At 41.0% G+C, this 15,656-nt stretch overlaps 1 protein-coding gene and 2 non-coding genes across 5 annotated transcripts in view; 2 read left to right on the top strand and 1 right to left on the bottom strand.

Moving 5' to 3' along the window:
• The window catches only part of Atad2b (ATPase family AAA domain containing 2B), a 251,148-nt gene that overhangs the window by 77,831 nt on the left and 157,661 nt on the right, over nucleotides 1-15,656 (bottom strand). For all 3 annotated transcript variants that reach the window (XM_045148831.1, XM_004663758.2, XM_045148830.1), the window contains exon 18: nucleotides 12,911-13,097. In XM_045148831.1, the coding sequence (XP_045004766.1) occupies nucleotides 12,911-13,097 (187 nt within the window). The remainder of the gene's footprint in view (nucleotides 1-12,910; nucleotides 13,098-15,656) is intronic.
• LOC123461357 lies at nucleotides 782-906 on the top strand. The gene has a single exon (XR_006637642.1). It is a non-coding gene; the product is annotated as a small nucleolar RNA SNORA40 (small nucleolar RNA).
• Nucleotides 13,410-13,535, top strand: LOC123461371. Its single transcript, XR_006637653.1, has one exon. It is a non-coding gene; the product is annotated as a U6atac minor spliceosomal RNA (small nuclear RNA).

Below are 15,656 nucleotides of genomic sequence, written 5' to 3'. Positions count from 1 at the left end.
TAAAAAAAAAAAAAAAGACTTTTATCTCTCACCAGCTCATACCCCATGAAAGGCAATCAAACCCATTACTTTGGAGATTAAAAAGTTTTTAAATACAACATATGAAAATATAACTTAAAAATATAAAAGTCAAACAGTATATGGAAGACTTAAAAATCTGTTTTGCCAAGATTTTAAGAAAAAAATAACATTTCCATATTACTGATGACTTACCCCATCTACATCTTTACTCCACTTGTATTTCACTCACCTAAAATTTATGGAGTACCTTCTATGAAAAGAAGACATTGCACGGACTCTAAAGATTATAGAGTCAAGAAAACAACACTGCCAAATATTTCACAGGTACACAGAATCAGCCTTTAATAAGGTACACCTATTCTAGTTTCTAGACTATGGTAGTAATACAAACCAATACTTTACGAAAATTAAATTTTCAGATAGTTTCAGCCCTTAAAGACTTCAAGCATTTCAGGATTCGTGATATATTCTTGGCGAGAATAATTTACTTTGCTTATAAATGCAAAGTTTTCAAAAAGCTTACAAAGGAGGGGTATGCTAAAGAAAAATTTGGACACCCATATGAGCAAATACAAAGAAACATCCTGAGTATGCACAGAAGAAAATGTACTAATTTCTTCCTTTTTTTTTTTTTTTGAAGTGGAATCTCCCTCTTCCCCAGGCTGGCCTCGAGCTCACTTTGTAGTTCCAGAAAGGCTTTGTACTCATAGCAATCTTCCTACCTTTGCCTCCTGAGTGTTGGCATTAAAGGTGTGTGCCTAGCGTTTGTATGTGTCTTTATTAGACTAATACATAAAGACTTAAGATAGGTATAAGAAAAAACCCTCTTTTGCAACCAGAGCTCATTGTTAAGTGTGAGTTTTGATACATATAAAAAGTAATATGGGGGCTGGAGAGATGGCTTAGTGGTTAAAGCACTTGCCTGCAAAGCCAAAGGACCTTAGTTCAATTCCCCAGGACCCACGTAAGCCAGATGCACAAGGGGGCACAGGCAGCTGGAGGTCTGCAGTGGCTAAAGGCCCTGGCATGCCCATTCTCTTTCTCCCTCTCTCTACCAATGTCTCTCTCATAAATAAATAAAAATTAAAAAGTAATATATAGACAGTTCAAATTGATAGTATTAAAAAGGCTGATTCCAAGAATACAGTTGGTATTTTAAAAGCATAGGTGATAATAAAAAATATCAGAAATAGAACCAGCATTTTGATATTCAAATGATAGATGAAGGTTATCTTTAAGGTTTTTATCTTGAACATGAGATGTAGAGATAAAGTCATGAATGGATATTGTTAAAAAAAATTTAAATAGCTTAATACCAATTTAAATCTTAAGTGGTTTTGAGTTTAGTGGTTTTAAAAAAAGAAAGGTAGGCCAGGCATGGTGGCCTTTAATCCCAACACTCAGGAGGCAGAGGTAGGAGGATCACCGTGAATTCGTAGCCATCCTGAGACTCCACAGTGAAACCCAGGTCAGCCTGAGCTAGAGTGAGACCCTAACTCGAAAAAACAAAACAAGGGAAGGGGAAGGGAAGGGGGAGGGGGAGGGGGAGGGGCAGGGGAGGAAGAGGGAAGGGAAGGGAAGGTGGGGGGATAGAGATTGATCAGTGGTTAAGGTACTTGCCTGCAAAGCCTAAGAACCCAAGTTTGATTCTCTAGGTCCCACGTAAGCCAGATGTACAAGGTGGCATATACATCTGGAGTGGCTAGAGGCCCTGGCACACCCATTCTCTCTCTCTCTCTCCCTCACTCCCTCCTTCACTCCTTCCCTCAATCACTCTGTCTCAAATAAAAATAATTTTTAAAAATTGTTTTGAAAGAAAGGTGTGTGCCATCATGCTCAGCACATATGAGTTTCTTTCTTTTTTTTTTTTAATTTTTTATTTATTTATTTGAGAGCGACAGGCACAGAGAGAAAGACAGATAGAGGGGGAGAGAGAGAGAATGGGAGCACCAGGGCTTCCAGCCTCTGCAAACAAACTCCAGACACGTGTGCCCCCTTGTGCATCTGGCTAACATGGGACCTGGGGAACCGAGCCTCGAACTGGGGTCCTTAGGCTTCACAGGCAAGCGCTTAACCGCTAAGCCATCTCTCCAGCCCCGAGTTTTTTTCTTTAAGTAATTCCTTAATGTTACTAAACCAAAAAAGATTTTCCCTGAGAACTTTCAGCAACAAATTCTTTCTGGATAAAGAAAAATATGTTCACCAAAAAAAAGAGGGTGTGGGCTGGAGAGATGACTTAATGGTTAAGGCATTTGCCTGCAAAGCCAAAGGACCCAGGTTCAATTCCCCCAGGACCCATGTTAACCAGATGCACAAGGTGGCATGTGCATCTGGAGTTCATTTGCAGTGGCTGGAGGCCCTGGTGCACCAATTCTCATTTTCTCTCTTTCTGTCAAATAAATAAAAATAAAATATTTTTAAAACCTGTGTTGCTCTATTCAGAATAGCTAGGGACTGCAGCCCAGATGCCCATCAATGATGAATGGATAATGAAGATGTGGTACATATACACAATGAAATTCTACTCAGCAGTAAGGAAAAATGAAATAATAGGAAAATAGATGGAGTTGGGAAAAAAATATTCCAAGTGAGGTCACAGAGGCACAGAAAGACAATCGCTGCATGTACTCTCTCATCTGTGGTTCCTAACTGGGAAAAATTGGAGATGAGTATAAATGGTAGCTAGCATCAGGAATATGGGCATAAAACTTGATTGAGACCAGGAGAGAGAAGAAATACAGAGGGAGGAAAGAAGGAGCTACCTGACAGGTTAGGGGAGGGACACAATATTTCAGGTGGGAGGGGTTTGGGAGAAGGGATTTAAATAGGTAGGTGGAGGGGAGGATGGGAAGGGAATTACACAAAGACAGAAAAAAAAAGAAAGGAAAAGAAGTTAAAACAACATGGATCAGTTCCATAGAATCCCTCATTCTGACTAGCATTCTACAAGATATAACCACCAATAAAGGGGAGGAGGAACAGTCCAGACAAAAGGTAGAAAAACACGAACTATGGCCTGTAAACCCCAGGCCCAGATTTGGGTTGCCCCCCACCAACAGTTGGCCAGAGAGACACATGAGGTCACCAAAACAATGTAGGCTATTGCCAAAACACTCAATTATGCCTGCCAGAGCTAAAAGATAAGAGCCTATTATGGGCTGAAGAAACCACAGGCTGCAGTCACTAGCTCCCTCCTGGCTAACCCTCCTAGTGCTAGAAAGCCCTATGGGAGCCAATGGAAGACAACAGTCACCAATATTATGAATAAGTGAAGAACTCTACAGATAACAAAATCAACCAGCCAGATAAGAACCATACATCTATACAATAAACTGTTCTCTGACTGAACATGAGGCCCATTCAGTGGGACAGAACTTGTATCTGGTATTGGAAACCAAATTAGAATTCCATAATCTGAATCAGGCTTAAGAGAGAGGCCCTCTACTGCTCTCTAGAGAAGAGTGGGCTCATATGCCAAAAATCACTCAAATTGGTTGGAAAATTTGATTTATTTTACAGATGGCAGAGAAAACTGAGAGTCAAGAACCACTGATAAGACAAAAACCTAAATTACCACCCTCCATGAGACTTGCCACCTCTTCCACATCTGTCAGGACCCAGGAGAAATTGTAGAGGAAGCTGCAACATGAATACTGCTCTTACTACTGGCCTGACAACCAGCTCCAATTTGATGGTGACAGATATGGTGATCAATGAAAATCTATCAAAGCAGAAATCCAGAGATTATGAAAAACTCATCACAAAATCAGATTGCCAACAGGCCTACCATGGCTCAGGGAACATTGTGGAAGAGGAAGCAAAAAGATTGTAAGAGCCACAGAGTGGAACAGAATACCCTGAGGCACAGTCCCCCTGTTATCACCTATGACCCCACAGTGAATACCATAACACCACTGAGGAGGACCCCCAAGATAACAGGCCCTGGGGCTAGGGGATAAAGGAGTATTACCTGTTATACATAAAATTTTTATAAAGGAACTTTACCATTTGAAATTATTCATAACACCATATAGTACCTAATTCCAAAATTTCTGACAGACCATATATAAATTTATTGGCTCAATTACATCTTCTTTTTTAAAATTATATATATATTATTTATTTATTTGAGAGCAAGAGGCACAGAGAGAGAGAGAGAGAGAATGGACGTGGGCCTTTAGCCACTACAAACAAACTCCAGATGCATGTACCCCCGTGTGCATCTGGTTTACATGGGTCCTGGAGAATCGAACTGGGTTCCTTTGGTTTTGCAGGCCAATACCTTAACTGCTAAGCCATCTCTCCAGCCCTATATCTTCTTTATATTGAACTTTATTTATTATTTATGTACCAATAGGCGAACCAGGGTCTCTTGATGCTGCAAATGAATGCCAGATGTGGGTGCCACTTTGTGTCCAGCTTTATATGGGTGCTGGGAAATTGAACCTGGGCTTTCAGGTTTTGCAAGTAAGTGCATTTAACCCCTAAACCATCTTCCCAGTTCCAATTATATCTCTTAATAAAACAATATACAAACCGGGCATGGTGGCACACACCTTTAATCCCAGCACTGGAGAGGCAGACGTAGGTGAATCACTGTGGGTTCAAGGCCACCCTGAGACTACATAGTTAATTCCAGGTCAGCCTGGGCCAGAATGAGAACCCACCTCAGAAACAAAAAAGAAAAAAACACACAATATACAACATACTCATTATTCCTTTTTTCCCAAATCAAAAATAGAAACAACAAAGGAGACAACAGTTATATGTGAAGATATACGAGAAATAGAATCACAGTTATTGTTGGGTTTTTGTTGTGTGTGTATGTGTGTACATGTTTTATGTTGGGTACCCATGTGTGTGTAGGTGCCCATGTGTGTGCACAAGGGTGGGGGCCAAAGGGCCTCAGATGTCATCTTCAAGATTGCCATCCAACTCATTTTGCAGCTCACTACTTAGACTACACTGGGAGAGCAAACTACAGGGAGCCTCCTGCCTCCACTTCCCAGTACTCAGATTATAGGCACATGCCATGGGGTGTATTTTATAATCATGGAAGATGTTAGTAAAAATTGAGAAAAAAAAATACATAGATTTTTAAAACTCATTCAAAATTCAATGAATTAGACCCTCTGGGTCTAGAATCAAGGAATTAAACTTTCATTAGACACTCTCAAATAACTGTGAATCTTAAACAATGAAAACAATCACTGTAGAACATGCTAACTCTTCTTAAAAGTTTTTCATCCCGGGCTGGAGAGATGGCTTAGCGGTTAAGCGCTTGCCTGTGAAGCCTAAGGACCCTGGTTCGAGGCTCGGTTCCCCAGGTCCCACATTAGCCATATGCACAAGGGGGTGCACGCATCTGGAGTTTGTTTGCAGAGGCTGGAAGCCCTGGCATACCCATTCTCTCTCTCTCCCTCTATCTGTCTTTCTCTCTGTCTGTCACTCTCAAATAAAAATAAAAAAAAAATAAAAAAAAATAAAGTTTTTCATCCCAACTGACATATGCTATTACAAGTAGAGGCAGGGGCTGGAGAAATAGTTTAGCGGTTAAGGCACTTGCCTGCAGAGCCTAAGGACCCATGTTCAACCCTCTAGATCCCACATAAGCCAGACACACAAAGGTGACGCAAGCTCAAGGTTGCACATGCCCACTAGGTGGCTAAGGCCCTGGCACACCAATTCTCTCTTTCTCCTTTTCTCTCTCTCTCAAAAAAGAAAAAGAATTAGTAGAGACAGTCTGATGGGGAAAAGGAAGGTTTAAGGGGGAGTATTTCTGAGGAGTAGGTTCTCAGTTTAACCCAGGCTGACCTGGAACTCACTCTGTACTCCAAGGTTGGCCTCGAATTCACAGTGATCCTCCCACATCTATCTCCCAAATGCTGGGATTAAAGGCATGCACCACCATACCTGGCAAAAAGTTTTGTCACACACTTAGCAATGTATGTTTTAAAGGGCAGGCATAAAATTAACACCATTCTCACAGTACAAAGAACACCACATAGGGCTTTTCTCCTTGTCACATATATAAATACAACTCTTTAAAGTGATTTAAGACTCCTTCCTTTTAAAGCTACTTTTTATGCTCATGTTATACTATTACACACCCAACTAACTTTTTTTTTTTTTTCGAGGTAGGAGCTCACTCTAACCCAGGCTGATGATCCTCCTACCTCTGCTTCCCAAGTGCTGGGATTAAAGACATACGCCACCATGCCTGGCCCAACTTTGTATTAATTATGAACCTTAGAACCTAGAAAAAAAGAGAAATGCATTCAAGAAGAACTTGCCACAAAGCTAGGCATAGCACATATATAAATCCAGTGTAAAGAGACTTCCAGTTAAAATGGTAGTAGCATAGGAACCACACCAAAGCAGCCTAGGGGAGAAAAAGGCAAAAAAGAAAAACCAGCAAAATACACTCTTCTACTAAAAAGTGAGGTATATAATAAATTATCAACTGCAGCAGAGAAGTAGGAGAGATTCAGAGCATCTAGAGCCCACAGGAGCAGCTCCAGCAGCAGAAGCACCAAGTCCATGTGGCCACAGCCACAAGGCTTGGCTTGAGGAGCAGGAAAGTCAGGTGAGGGGGTTCTTCACTCACACCGGTCTCCTCGCAAACTCAAGAAACAAGAAGGGTGGAAGGCAGAGAAGAATGGAGGAGCAGCTGGTGAGGAAGAGAATCAGAAGGACCAGCAGGAGAACTTCAGCCACCATCCACAGCCTCCCCCACCAGCCACTACAAGAGCCAGCAAGCACCAGAGACTTGGGGAAGGGAGCTCACCTACACAGCACCTGGCACAGGCGATCAGAGCAGCAATCTAGCCACCCAGCCAGCCTACCTGAGCCCACAGCACAACAAAGAGGGACCCAAGCAGGAGTGCAGCATAATTGATACCAAAACCATCCCAAAAGGTAACCGGGGTTATACCAGGTCAGCACTCACCAAATAAGCCTGTTACCTGTGTAATTACTCTAAACTAGCAGTAACCATGGGTAACTCATTTCTCATTTAAATATTTTCTCTCTACTATTCTTCCTTAAGTCACCACCATTTGCCCTTTTAACTCTCTTCCAAGGGGACTTCTTTCTAAATCTCCATACACAATTTTTTGTTAATTTAAAACCTCAGTTTCTCTTAAATGAATCTCAAGGACTATGCTGTGCTTTCCATATGAGCATTTTCCACAGTGAGTTCAAGGCCACCCTGAGACTACAGTGTGAATTCCTGTTTTCCGCTTGCTTATGACTGCTCTATCCTTCGTCCTAGAAACCACAATTTATGATTTCTCCCTTAAATAAATTTGACAAATTGCGACTTATTCCTATATAAATTTAATAATTCATAATTTATTCTTCTTGAGTCTGTCTGTATCAATTCTTTGATAAAGGTAGACAAAACTCAAACTTGGGATTTATAAATTTGGGGAACCCCTCCTAAACTTCAAAATACTTCTGGCAGTTTGGAAAACCAAGTGTACTCACTCAAGAATAAGTTCTAGCTGGGCATGGTGGCACACGCCTTTAATCCCAGCACTGGGGAGGCACAGGTAGGAGGGTGGCCATGAGTTCAAGGCCACCCTGAAACTATAGAGTGAATTCCAGGTCAGCCTAGGCTAGAGTGACACCCTACCTCGGGGAAGAAAAAAAAAAAAGAAGAAGAAGAAGAAGCTCTAAGGCATCTACTGAAAGATGAGCTATCTCAAAGTACTGAAGGAAGTGAAACACCATCAAAAAGTTAAACAGTGGGTTATTGTTTTCTTCCTGATAACCACCTTCTCCATCCTCTCCATGAACATGACCAAAAAAAAAAAAAAAAAAAAGTTTAGTAAAAGTCAAAAGTGAAAAAGGGAACAAAGAGTAGGAAGTTACAATTCAAATTTAGCCAGGCAAGATTCCAGGAAAAGAGCCTTGGTTTCCAACAACATGAATACACAGTACATAAGGCTAAGTGTTTTCTTATCAATATTTTACTAACACTGAACAAGTAACATATTTGTTGATACACACATGCATTACATATATGGAACAACTATACAACAGAGACCGTCTCATTTTGCAAATGCTTCTTTTTCAGGCTGGGCATGATGGCACACACCTTTAATCACAGAGGTAGGAGGTTCCTATGAGTTCAAGGCTACCCTGAGACTACAGAGTGAATTCCAGGTCAGCCTGGGCTACCTCAAAAATAAAAATAATAGAAAAAAAGAAAATGCTTCTTTTTCAAGATGGTTCCCCCCCCCCCCCTTTAAAAGCAGTCTTATACTTCAGCCCAAACTGGTTTGGGAACTCATTATGTAACCCAGCCTGGCCTACAGCATGTGCTCAGTCTTCTTGCCTCATCTTGAGCTTATAGGTACATGATTCAGCATGGCTGGTTGACTTTGACTTTATAAAGATATTTTTATTTATTTATTTGCAAACAGAAAGAAAGAGAGAGGAGAGAGAGAGACAGGGAAGACTTAAGGGGAGGGTATTGTATATATGTAACTAGAAGAACCGACGACTAGGGGTACAAAGGGCCTAAGTGAGGTCACAGGAAGGGAATAAGTAAAGGAAGGGTGGGAAGAGAGTTAATCAAAAATTAAAATGTGAGCTGCAGAGATGGCTTAGCAGTTATGGGGCCTACCTACAAAGCTAAAGGACCCAGGTTCAATTCCCTAGGACCTATGTAAGCCAGATGCACAAGGTGGCGCATGAATCTGGAGTTTGTTTGCAGTGGCCAGGAGGCTCGGGCACACCAATTCTCCTTCTCCCCCCACTCTCTCAAATAAATAAATAAAAATAAAATTACTAAATAAATAAATAAGCTGTAAGCCGGGCATGGTGGTGTACACCTTTAATCCTAGCACTCAAGAGACAGAAGTAGGTGGATCTCTGTAAGTTCAAGGCTGCCCTGAGACTAAATAGTGAATTTTAGGTCAGCCTGGTGGCAATAGTAGTAGTAGTAGTAGTAGTAGTAGTAGTAATAATAATAAATTAAGATGTTATAAATTAGCTATATGGAAACCTTCTTCTTTGGATAAAAATAAAATAAAATAAAATAATAAAATAAAATAAAATAAAATAAAATAAAATAAAATAAAATAAAATAAAATAAAATAATTTACATGTGAAACTGTCTAGGTTTCATGCTTTGATGACATTTCCTCAATTTTTTCTTCCATAGAGAATGCCCATTTAAATTCTCTCTTTTCTGGGGCCAAAATTGGTAAATTATACGTCCCTAGTAAATCATGTGGATTTAAGTTAAATGCTATGAATAATTCTCTTACTTGAAAACCTGCAAATATTCTGACTCACTAAGAAAAACAAGCATGAACACACCTGTAAGTCAACATTTTTGGTGGGGGGGGGGGGGACCTCATGGCCAGAATAAGCTTAACTTACCAAACAGCAAAATACTGGTATACAGCTAGTTAAAATATACAGTTCTTATTTTTATTCATTTTGGGGAGGGGAGCCAACTTGTACATCTGGCTTATGTGTATCCTGGGGAGTCAAACCTGGGTCCTTAGGCTTTGCAGGGAAGCACTAAGCCAACTCTCCAGCCCAGTAAACAGCTTTTTGCTGAATTTCAAAACCATGGGTCTTGAAAAGAAACTTTTAAACTGAGCTTTACAAGAATGAAGTGTTCCTATAATACTCAGGCTCAGAGAACTGTGATTAAAAGAGAAAGTAGGATGATACCAGTATGAACTAGTTAACAAATATGTATTTCTTACTACAAAGCAAGCAATGTTCTTAATTTAAAAAATTGTAGCACATGGATTACTTATAAAATATAGCATTTAAAAATATAGGGCTGGAGAGATAGCCTAATGGTTAAGGCACTTACCTACAAAGCCAAAGGACCTAGGTTTGATTCCCCCAAGAACAACGTAAGCAAGATATACAAAATGATACGACTCTGGAGTTTGTCTGCAGTGGCCAAGGGCCCTGGTGTGCCATTCTCTATCTCTCTCCATGTGCCTCTTTCTCTCCATCTCTCTCAAATAAAAATACAAAATAAAAAAAAAAAATAGAGGCTACAGAGATGGTTTAGCAGTGAAGGCATTTGCCCACGAAGCCTAAGAAAGAACTCAGGGTTGATTTCCCAGTACCTACGCAAGCCAGATGCACATGGTGACGCATGAGTCTGGAGTTCATTTGCGATGGCCAGAGACCCTGGTGAGCCTACCCTCCCTCCCTCCCTCCTTCCTTCCCTCTTTCTTTCGCTTGCTCCCCCCCCCTCCCTCTTCTATCTGTCTCAAATAAATAAATAAAATAGGTGGTCATGGTGACACTTGCCTTTAATCTCAGCACTCCAGAGGCAGAATTAAGAGGCTAGCCATGAGTATGAGGCCACCTCAAACTTACAAGTATGTATGTATGAGAATACATAGTGAATTCCAGGCCAGCGTGGGCTACAGCGAGACCCTATGTCACAAAAATAAAAACAACAAAACTAACATTCAACCACTTATCCAAACTATGTAAAAGTAGTATAACAAAGTACAGTTGGATGAAATGTTGTACTCCTTTAGTCCCAGCACTTGGGAGACTTAGAAGAATCACCTTGATTTCACAGCCACTTTTGGGCAACAGGATGAGTTCCAGATCAGCCTGGGCTACAGTGAGACACTACGGCCTCCAGTGGGGATGGTACTAAAAAGTAATACTCTCCTCTCTGTATTTATTTATTTTGAAATATGCCTATTTGAATACTTAATGAGCAACTCCTGCTGAACACACTGAGCACCTGCAATCCCAGCTGGTAAGGGGGCTGAAGCAATAGGGTTACCCAGAGACTAGTATTTGCAGGTCAGGCTGGGAACATAATAAACCACATTTGGAGGGAGGGAGGCAGTAACCTAATGAGCATTCACTATGAGCTGGCACTCTGTAACATTCTCTGTAGAGATAGAATGATTAAGACATGGTCTCTCAACCCTACTTTCAACATGATACAAACAAACTCCAGATGCATGTGCCACTTTGTGCATCCCACTGTACGTGGGATTTGGGAAATCAAACCTGGGCTCTCAGGTTGCACAGGCAAAGTGCCTTAACTAATAACCCATCTCTCCAGCCCAACATGTTTTAATGTACTTACAGCTGTATAAAAGCCTCAATAAGTATAAGCCACCCCAACAGAACTTGATTTAAAGTTGTAAGAGTTTCATGTTAAGTTGAATATCAAGTAACAAACATATTAAACTGTTGATATTTGTATTAATATTAAATTATGACATCTCAAATTGGGTATAATTTCTCTTTTTTATTTTTATTTATTTATTAGAGACAGAGAGAGGAAAGAAAGAGACAGAGAGAGAGAGAGAGAGAGAGAGAGAGAGAGAGAGAGAGGGGGGGGGTGCGAATGGGCACACCAGGGCCTCTAGCCACTGCAAATGAACTCCAGATGCACGCACCACCACCTGCATCTGGCTTATGTGGGACCTGGACAACTGAACTTGGGTCCTTAGGCTTCATTGGCATATGCCTTAACCACTACGCCATCTCTCCAGCCCATCATTTCTCTTTTTATGATAAGGCTCTAAGACGAAGTCTAAAATGGCTATGAAACCACATCATTGAAAAGAGGGCTATTAAAAGGAGAGAAAACCACTTCCTTTCCCACAAGATACTAAAAATTCAATGTGGAAGAAAGTATTATGAAAAAAAAGAGCTCATTTCAAAAATCATTATATATTAAAAGGAGTGTATGCACTAATGTTAGCATGCTAATGAATAGCCAATAAAATCTTAATGGTGGTACTGCAGAGATGGCTTAGTGGTTAAGGCACTTGCCTGCAAAGCCTAAGGACCTAGGTTCAATTCCTGAATTCCCACATGCTAGATGCACATGGTGGTGCATGTGTCTGGAGTTCATTTGCAGTGGCTAGAGTCCCTGGTATGCCCATTCTCTCCTCTCCCTCTCTCTGTGTAATAAATAAATAAATTTTTAAAAACTTAATGTTTCAGCTGGAGAGATGGCTTAGTGGTTAAGTTCCTTGCCTGACAAGCCTATGGACCTAAATTCAATTTCCCAGTACCCACAACGCCAGATGAAAATGGTGGCACATACAATTGGAGCTTGTTTTCAGTGGCTAGAGGCCCTGGTGCGCCCATTCTCATTCTCTCTCTTTTTCTCTACTTGATAATAAATAAATAAATAATTTTTTAAGAACCTTAATACTCGGGCTGGAGAGATGGCTTAGTGGTTAAGCACTTGCCTGTGAAGCCTAAGGACTGTGGTTCAAGGCTGGATTCCCCAGGACCCACGTTAGCCAGATGCACAAGGGGTACATGCATCTGGAGTTCTTCTGCAGTGGCTGGAGGCCCTGGCGTGACCATTCTCTCTCTATCTACCTCCTCCTCTCTCTGTTGCTCTAAACTAACTAAATAAAAATTAACCAAAAAAAAAAAAACCTTAATACTCATCATTTATTGAAAAATGTTTATCTAAGGCTGGAGAGATGGCTTAGCACTTTAAGGTACTTGCTTGCAAAGCATAAGGACCCAAGTTTGATTCCCCAGTACCCATGTATAAAGACAAATGCACAAAACGGCACATGCATCTGGAGTTCATGTACAGTGACTGGAGGGCACGACTATTCTCCCTCTCTCTCTCTCAAATAAATATTTTTTTTGGGGGGGGGGGGAGTTCAAGGTAGGGTCTCATTCAAGCCCAGGCAGACCTGGAATTAACTCTGTCTTCTCAGGGTGGCCTTGAACTCACTGGCGATCCTCCTACCTCTGCCTCCCAAGTGCTGGGATTAAAGGCATGCGCCACCATGCCCGGCTTTAAATAAAATTTTTAAAAAAGAAAAACATTTATCTATAAACATTGCACACTATACAGTAGAAAGATATAAGCAAGTAGTGTGATATAGTACAAGCCTACCTGTGCACATGATTCTTCAGGTGTCTTGGCACTAACTGAGTAAAGTGCTGGCAAATCAAGACGGTGCACAGAAAATCTTTCCAGAGTATGCAAAAGTGCTGGAGCGAGGTGAGAAGTCTGACCTGAACCTCTTTCACCAGAGAGCAACAACCGTGGCCTGTAAGAGGTGGGCTGATGATATGGTGACCTGCAATAAAAGAATGATATAGTAAAGACTTTAAAATGATATATTCTGGGCTGTAGAGATGGTTTAGCAGTTGAGGGGCTTGCCTGTAAAGCCTGATGACCTAGATTCGATTCCCTAGCACCCACATAAGGCAGCTGCACAAGGTGGCACATGTATCTGGAGTTCATTTGCAGTGGCCAGAGTCCCTGGTACACTCATTCATTCTCTCTCTCTTTCTCTCTCCCCCTCACCCCCAAATAATAAATAAAATATTTTAAGAATAAAAATGATATATTCTGTAGATCAACATGAGTCAGTAGGGAACCATACCTCGTGTTATATGAAAGGAGAGAAGGTTAGCACTCCCCTTGACAAGGACGGAAGAGGCCCTCAGGCCTTACAACACACATATGGTTAAGGCATTGCCACCGACTTTGTGGTATTTAACCACTGTTTTTAATTGAGAAAAACAAAAAGAAGATTTTATTTTTTTTTAATTATATTGCTTTTTGAAATTTTTTTGTTCATTTTTATTTATTTGAGAGTGACAGAGAGAGAAAGAGGCACATAGAGAGAGTGAGATTGAGAATGGGTGCGCCAGGGCTTCCAGGCACTGCAACCAGACGCATGCGCCCCCTTGTGCATCTGGCTAACGTGGGTCCTGGGGAATTGAGCCTCAAACAGGGGTCCTTAGGCTTCACAGGCAAGCGCTTAACCGCTAAGCCATCTCTTAATATTTATACCCTTATATTAACGCTACTCTCACTTTGGGTAGAGAATCTTCTCTTTTCAGATGGCAGTGACCTGGGGATGACTCAGAAGGTATCATAGTGCTGGAAAGAAGTGACTGGAGTACTGAGTTGCATCTCGATCACACTTTCCAAGGCTCAGGGTCTAATGTGGAAGAGGTGGCGAAAAAAACATAAGAGCCAAAGGAAGGGTAGGACTCCTTACAACGTGCTCCCTCCAGACATCAAATGACCTCGATATCCATGACCTCATAGTGCCTGGCACTACCTACACAAGACCATCATAAGATGAGGAAAAGATCATGACATCAAAATAAAAGAGAGACTTGATTGAGATTTGGAGGGGATATGATGGAGAACGGAATTTCAAAGGGGAAAGTGGGAGAAGGAGGGTATTACCATGGGATATTTTGTATAATCATGGACAATGTTAATAAAAATTGAGAGAAAAAAAAAAAGCTAAAAGAGAAGGCTGGAGAGATGGCTTAGCAGTTAAGCGCTTGCCTGTGAAGCCTAAGGACCCCGGTTTGAGGCTCAATTCCCCAGGACCCACGTTAGCTAGATGCACAAGGGGGCGCACGCACCTGGAGTTCATTTGCAGTGGCTGGAAGCCCTGGCGTGCCCATTCTCTCTCTCTCTCTCTCTCCCTCTTCCTCTCTCTGCCATTCAAATAATAGAAATAAAACAAACAATTAAAAAAAAAGAGAGAAACTGATTGAGATGGGAAGGGGGTATGATGGAGAATGGAGTTTCAAAGGGGAAAGTGGGGAGAGGGAGGGTATTACCATCGGTTATTTTTTATAACTATGGAAGTTGTTAATAAAAATTTGGAAGAAGCCGGGAGTGGTGGCGCACACCTTTAATCCCAGCACTTGGGAGGCAGAGGTAGGAGGATTGCCATGAGTTCAAGGCCACCCTGAGATGACAATTCCAGGTCAGCCTGGACCAGAGTGAGACTCTACCTCGAAAAACCAAAAAAAAAAAAAAAAAAAAAAAAAAAAAAAAAAGGAAAAAAATAAATAAACAAATTAACCAGTCTAAGTTATTTTATAATAGCAGCAAGAATAAGCTAAAACATCACAATTATTTTTTTTTTCAAGAGAAGGTCTCACTCTAGCCCAGGCTGATCTGTAGTTCCAGTCTAGCCTCTCAGACTCACAGCAGCCATCCTACCTCTGCCTTCCAAATGCTGGGATTAAAAGCATGCACCACCATAGCCCATCTCAAGTAACAATCTTGAAAAGGAAAGCATGAAAATGAGCCTAAACAAAGAGGCTAAATATATTAAAATGTCATTTCTAGCTAACTATTTTATACATTTAATAATTTCTAATAAAACCCCCTGGGCTGGAGTGATGGCTTAGTGGTGAAAGCCTATGAAGCCAAAGGACCAGGTTCAATTCTCCATGTCCCACATAAGCCAGATGCACAAGGTGGCACATGTGTCTGGAGTTCATTTGCAGCGACTGGAGGCCGTGGTGTACCCATTCTCACTCTCTTTCTGGCTCAAATAAATAAATAAATAAATACAATCTTAAAAAAAAAAACTCCTAAAAATATTGGGAGAAATTGGTTGAATATATGCAAATAATGTTACAGCATGCCAATGAGTTTCAGTAAAAAGCACTTTTTCTTTTTGAGCAACAAGCATTTCTTGCTTGGTTTTATTGTTTTGTTTTGTTTTTTTAACTGTGTCACACTACATAACCCATGCCAGAAGCCAAGAATGGTGACTCACAAAGTATGATCTCAGCACTTGGAAGGCTGAGGTAAGGAAGATTGCCAGGAGCTTAAGGCCAGCTTGGGTTAAGGAGTGAGTTCCAAGTCAGCC

Source organism: Jaculus jaculus, chromosome 5 (genome assembly GCF_020740685.1).
Source record: "Jaculus jaculus isolate mJacJac1 chromosome 5, mJacJac1.mat.Y.cur, whole genome shotgun sequence".
In the NCBI taxonomy this organism is placed as follows: domain Eukaryota; kingdom Metazoa; phylum Chordata; class Mammalia; order Rodentia; family Dipodidae; genus Jaculus; species Jaculus jaculus.
Note: the sequence above shows the minus strand (reverse complement) of the source record. Positions and strands in the feature narration are given on the sequence as shown.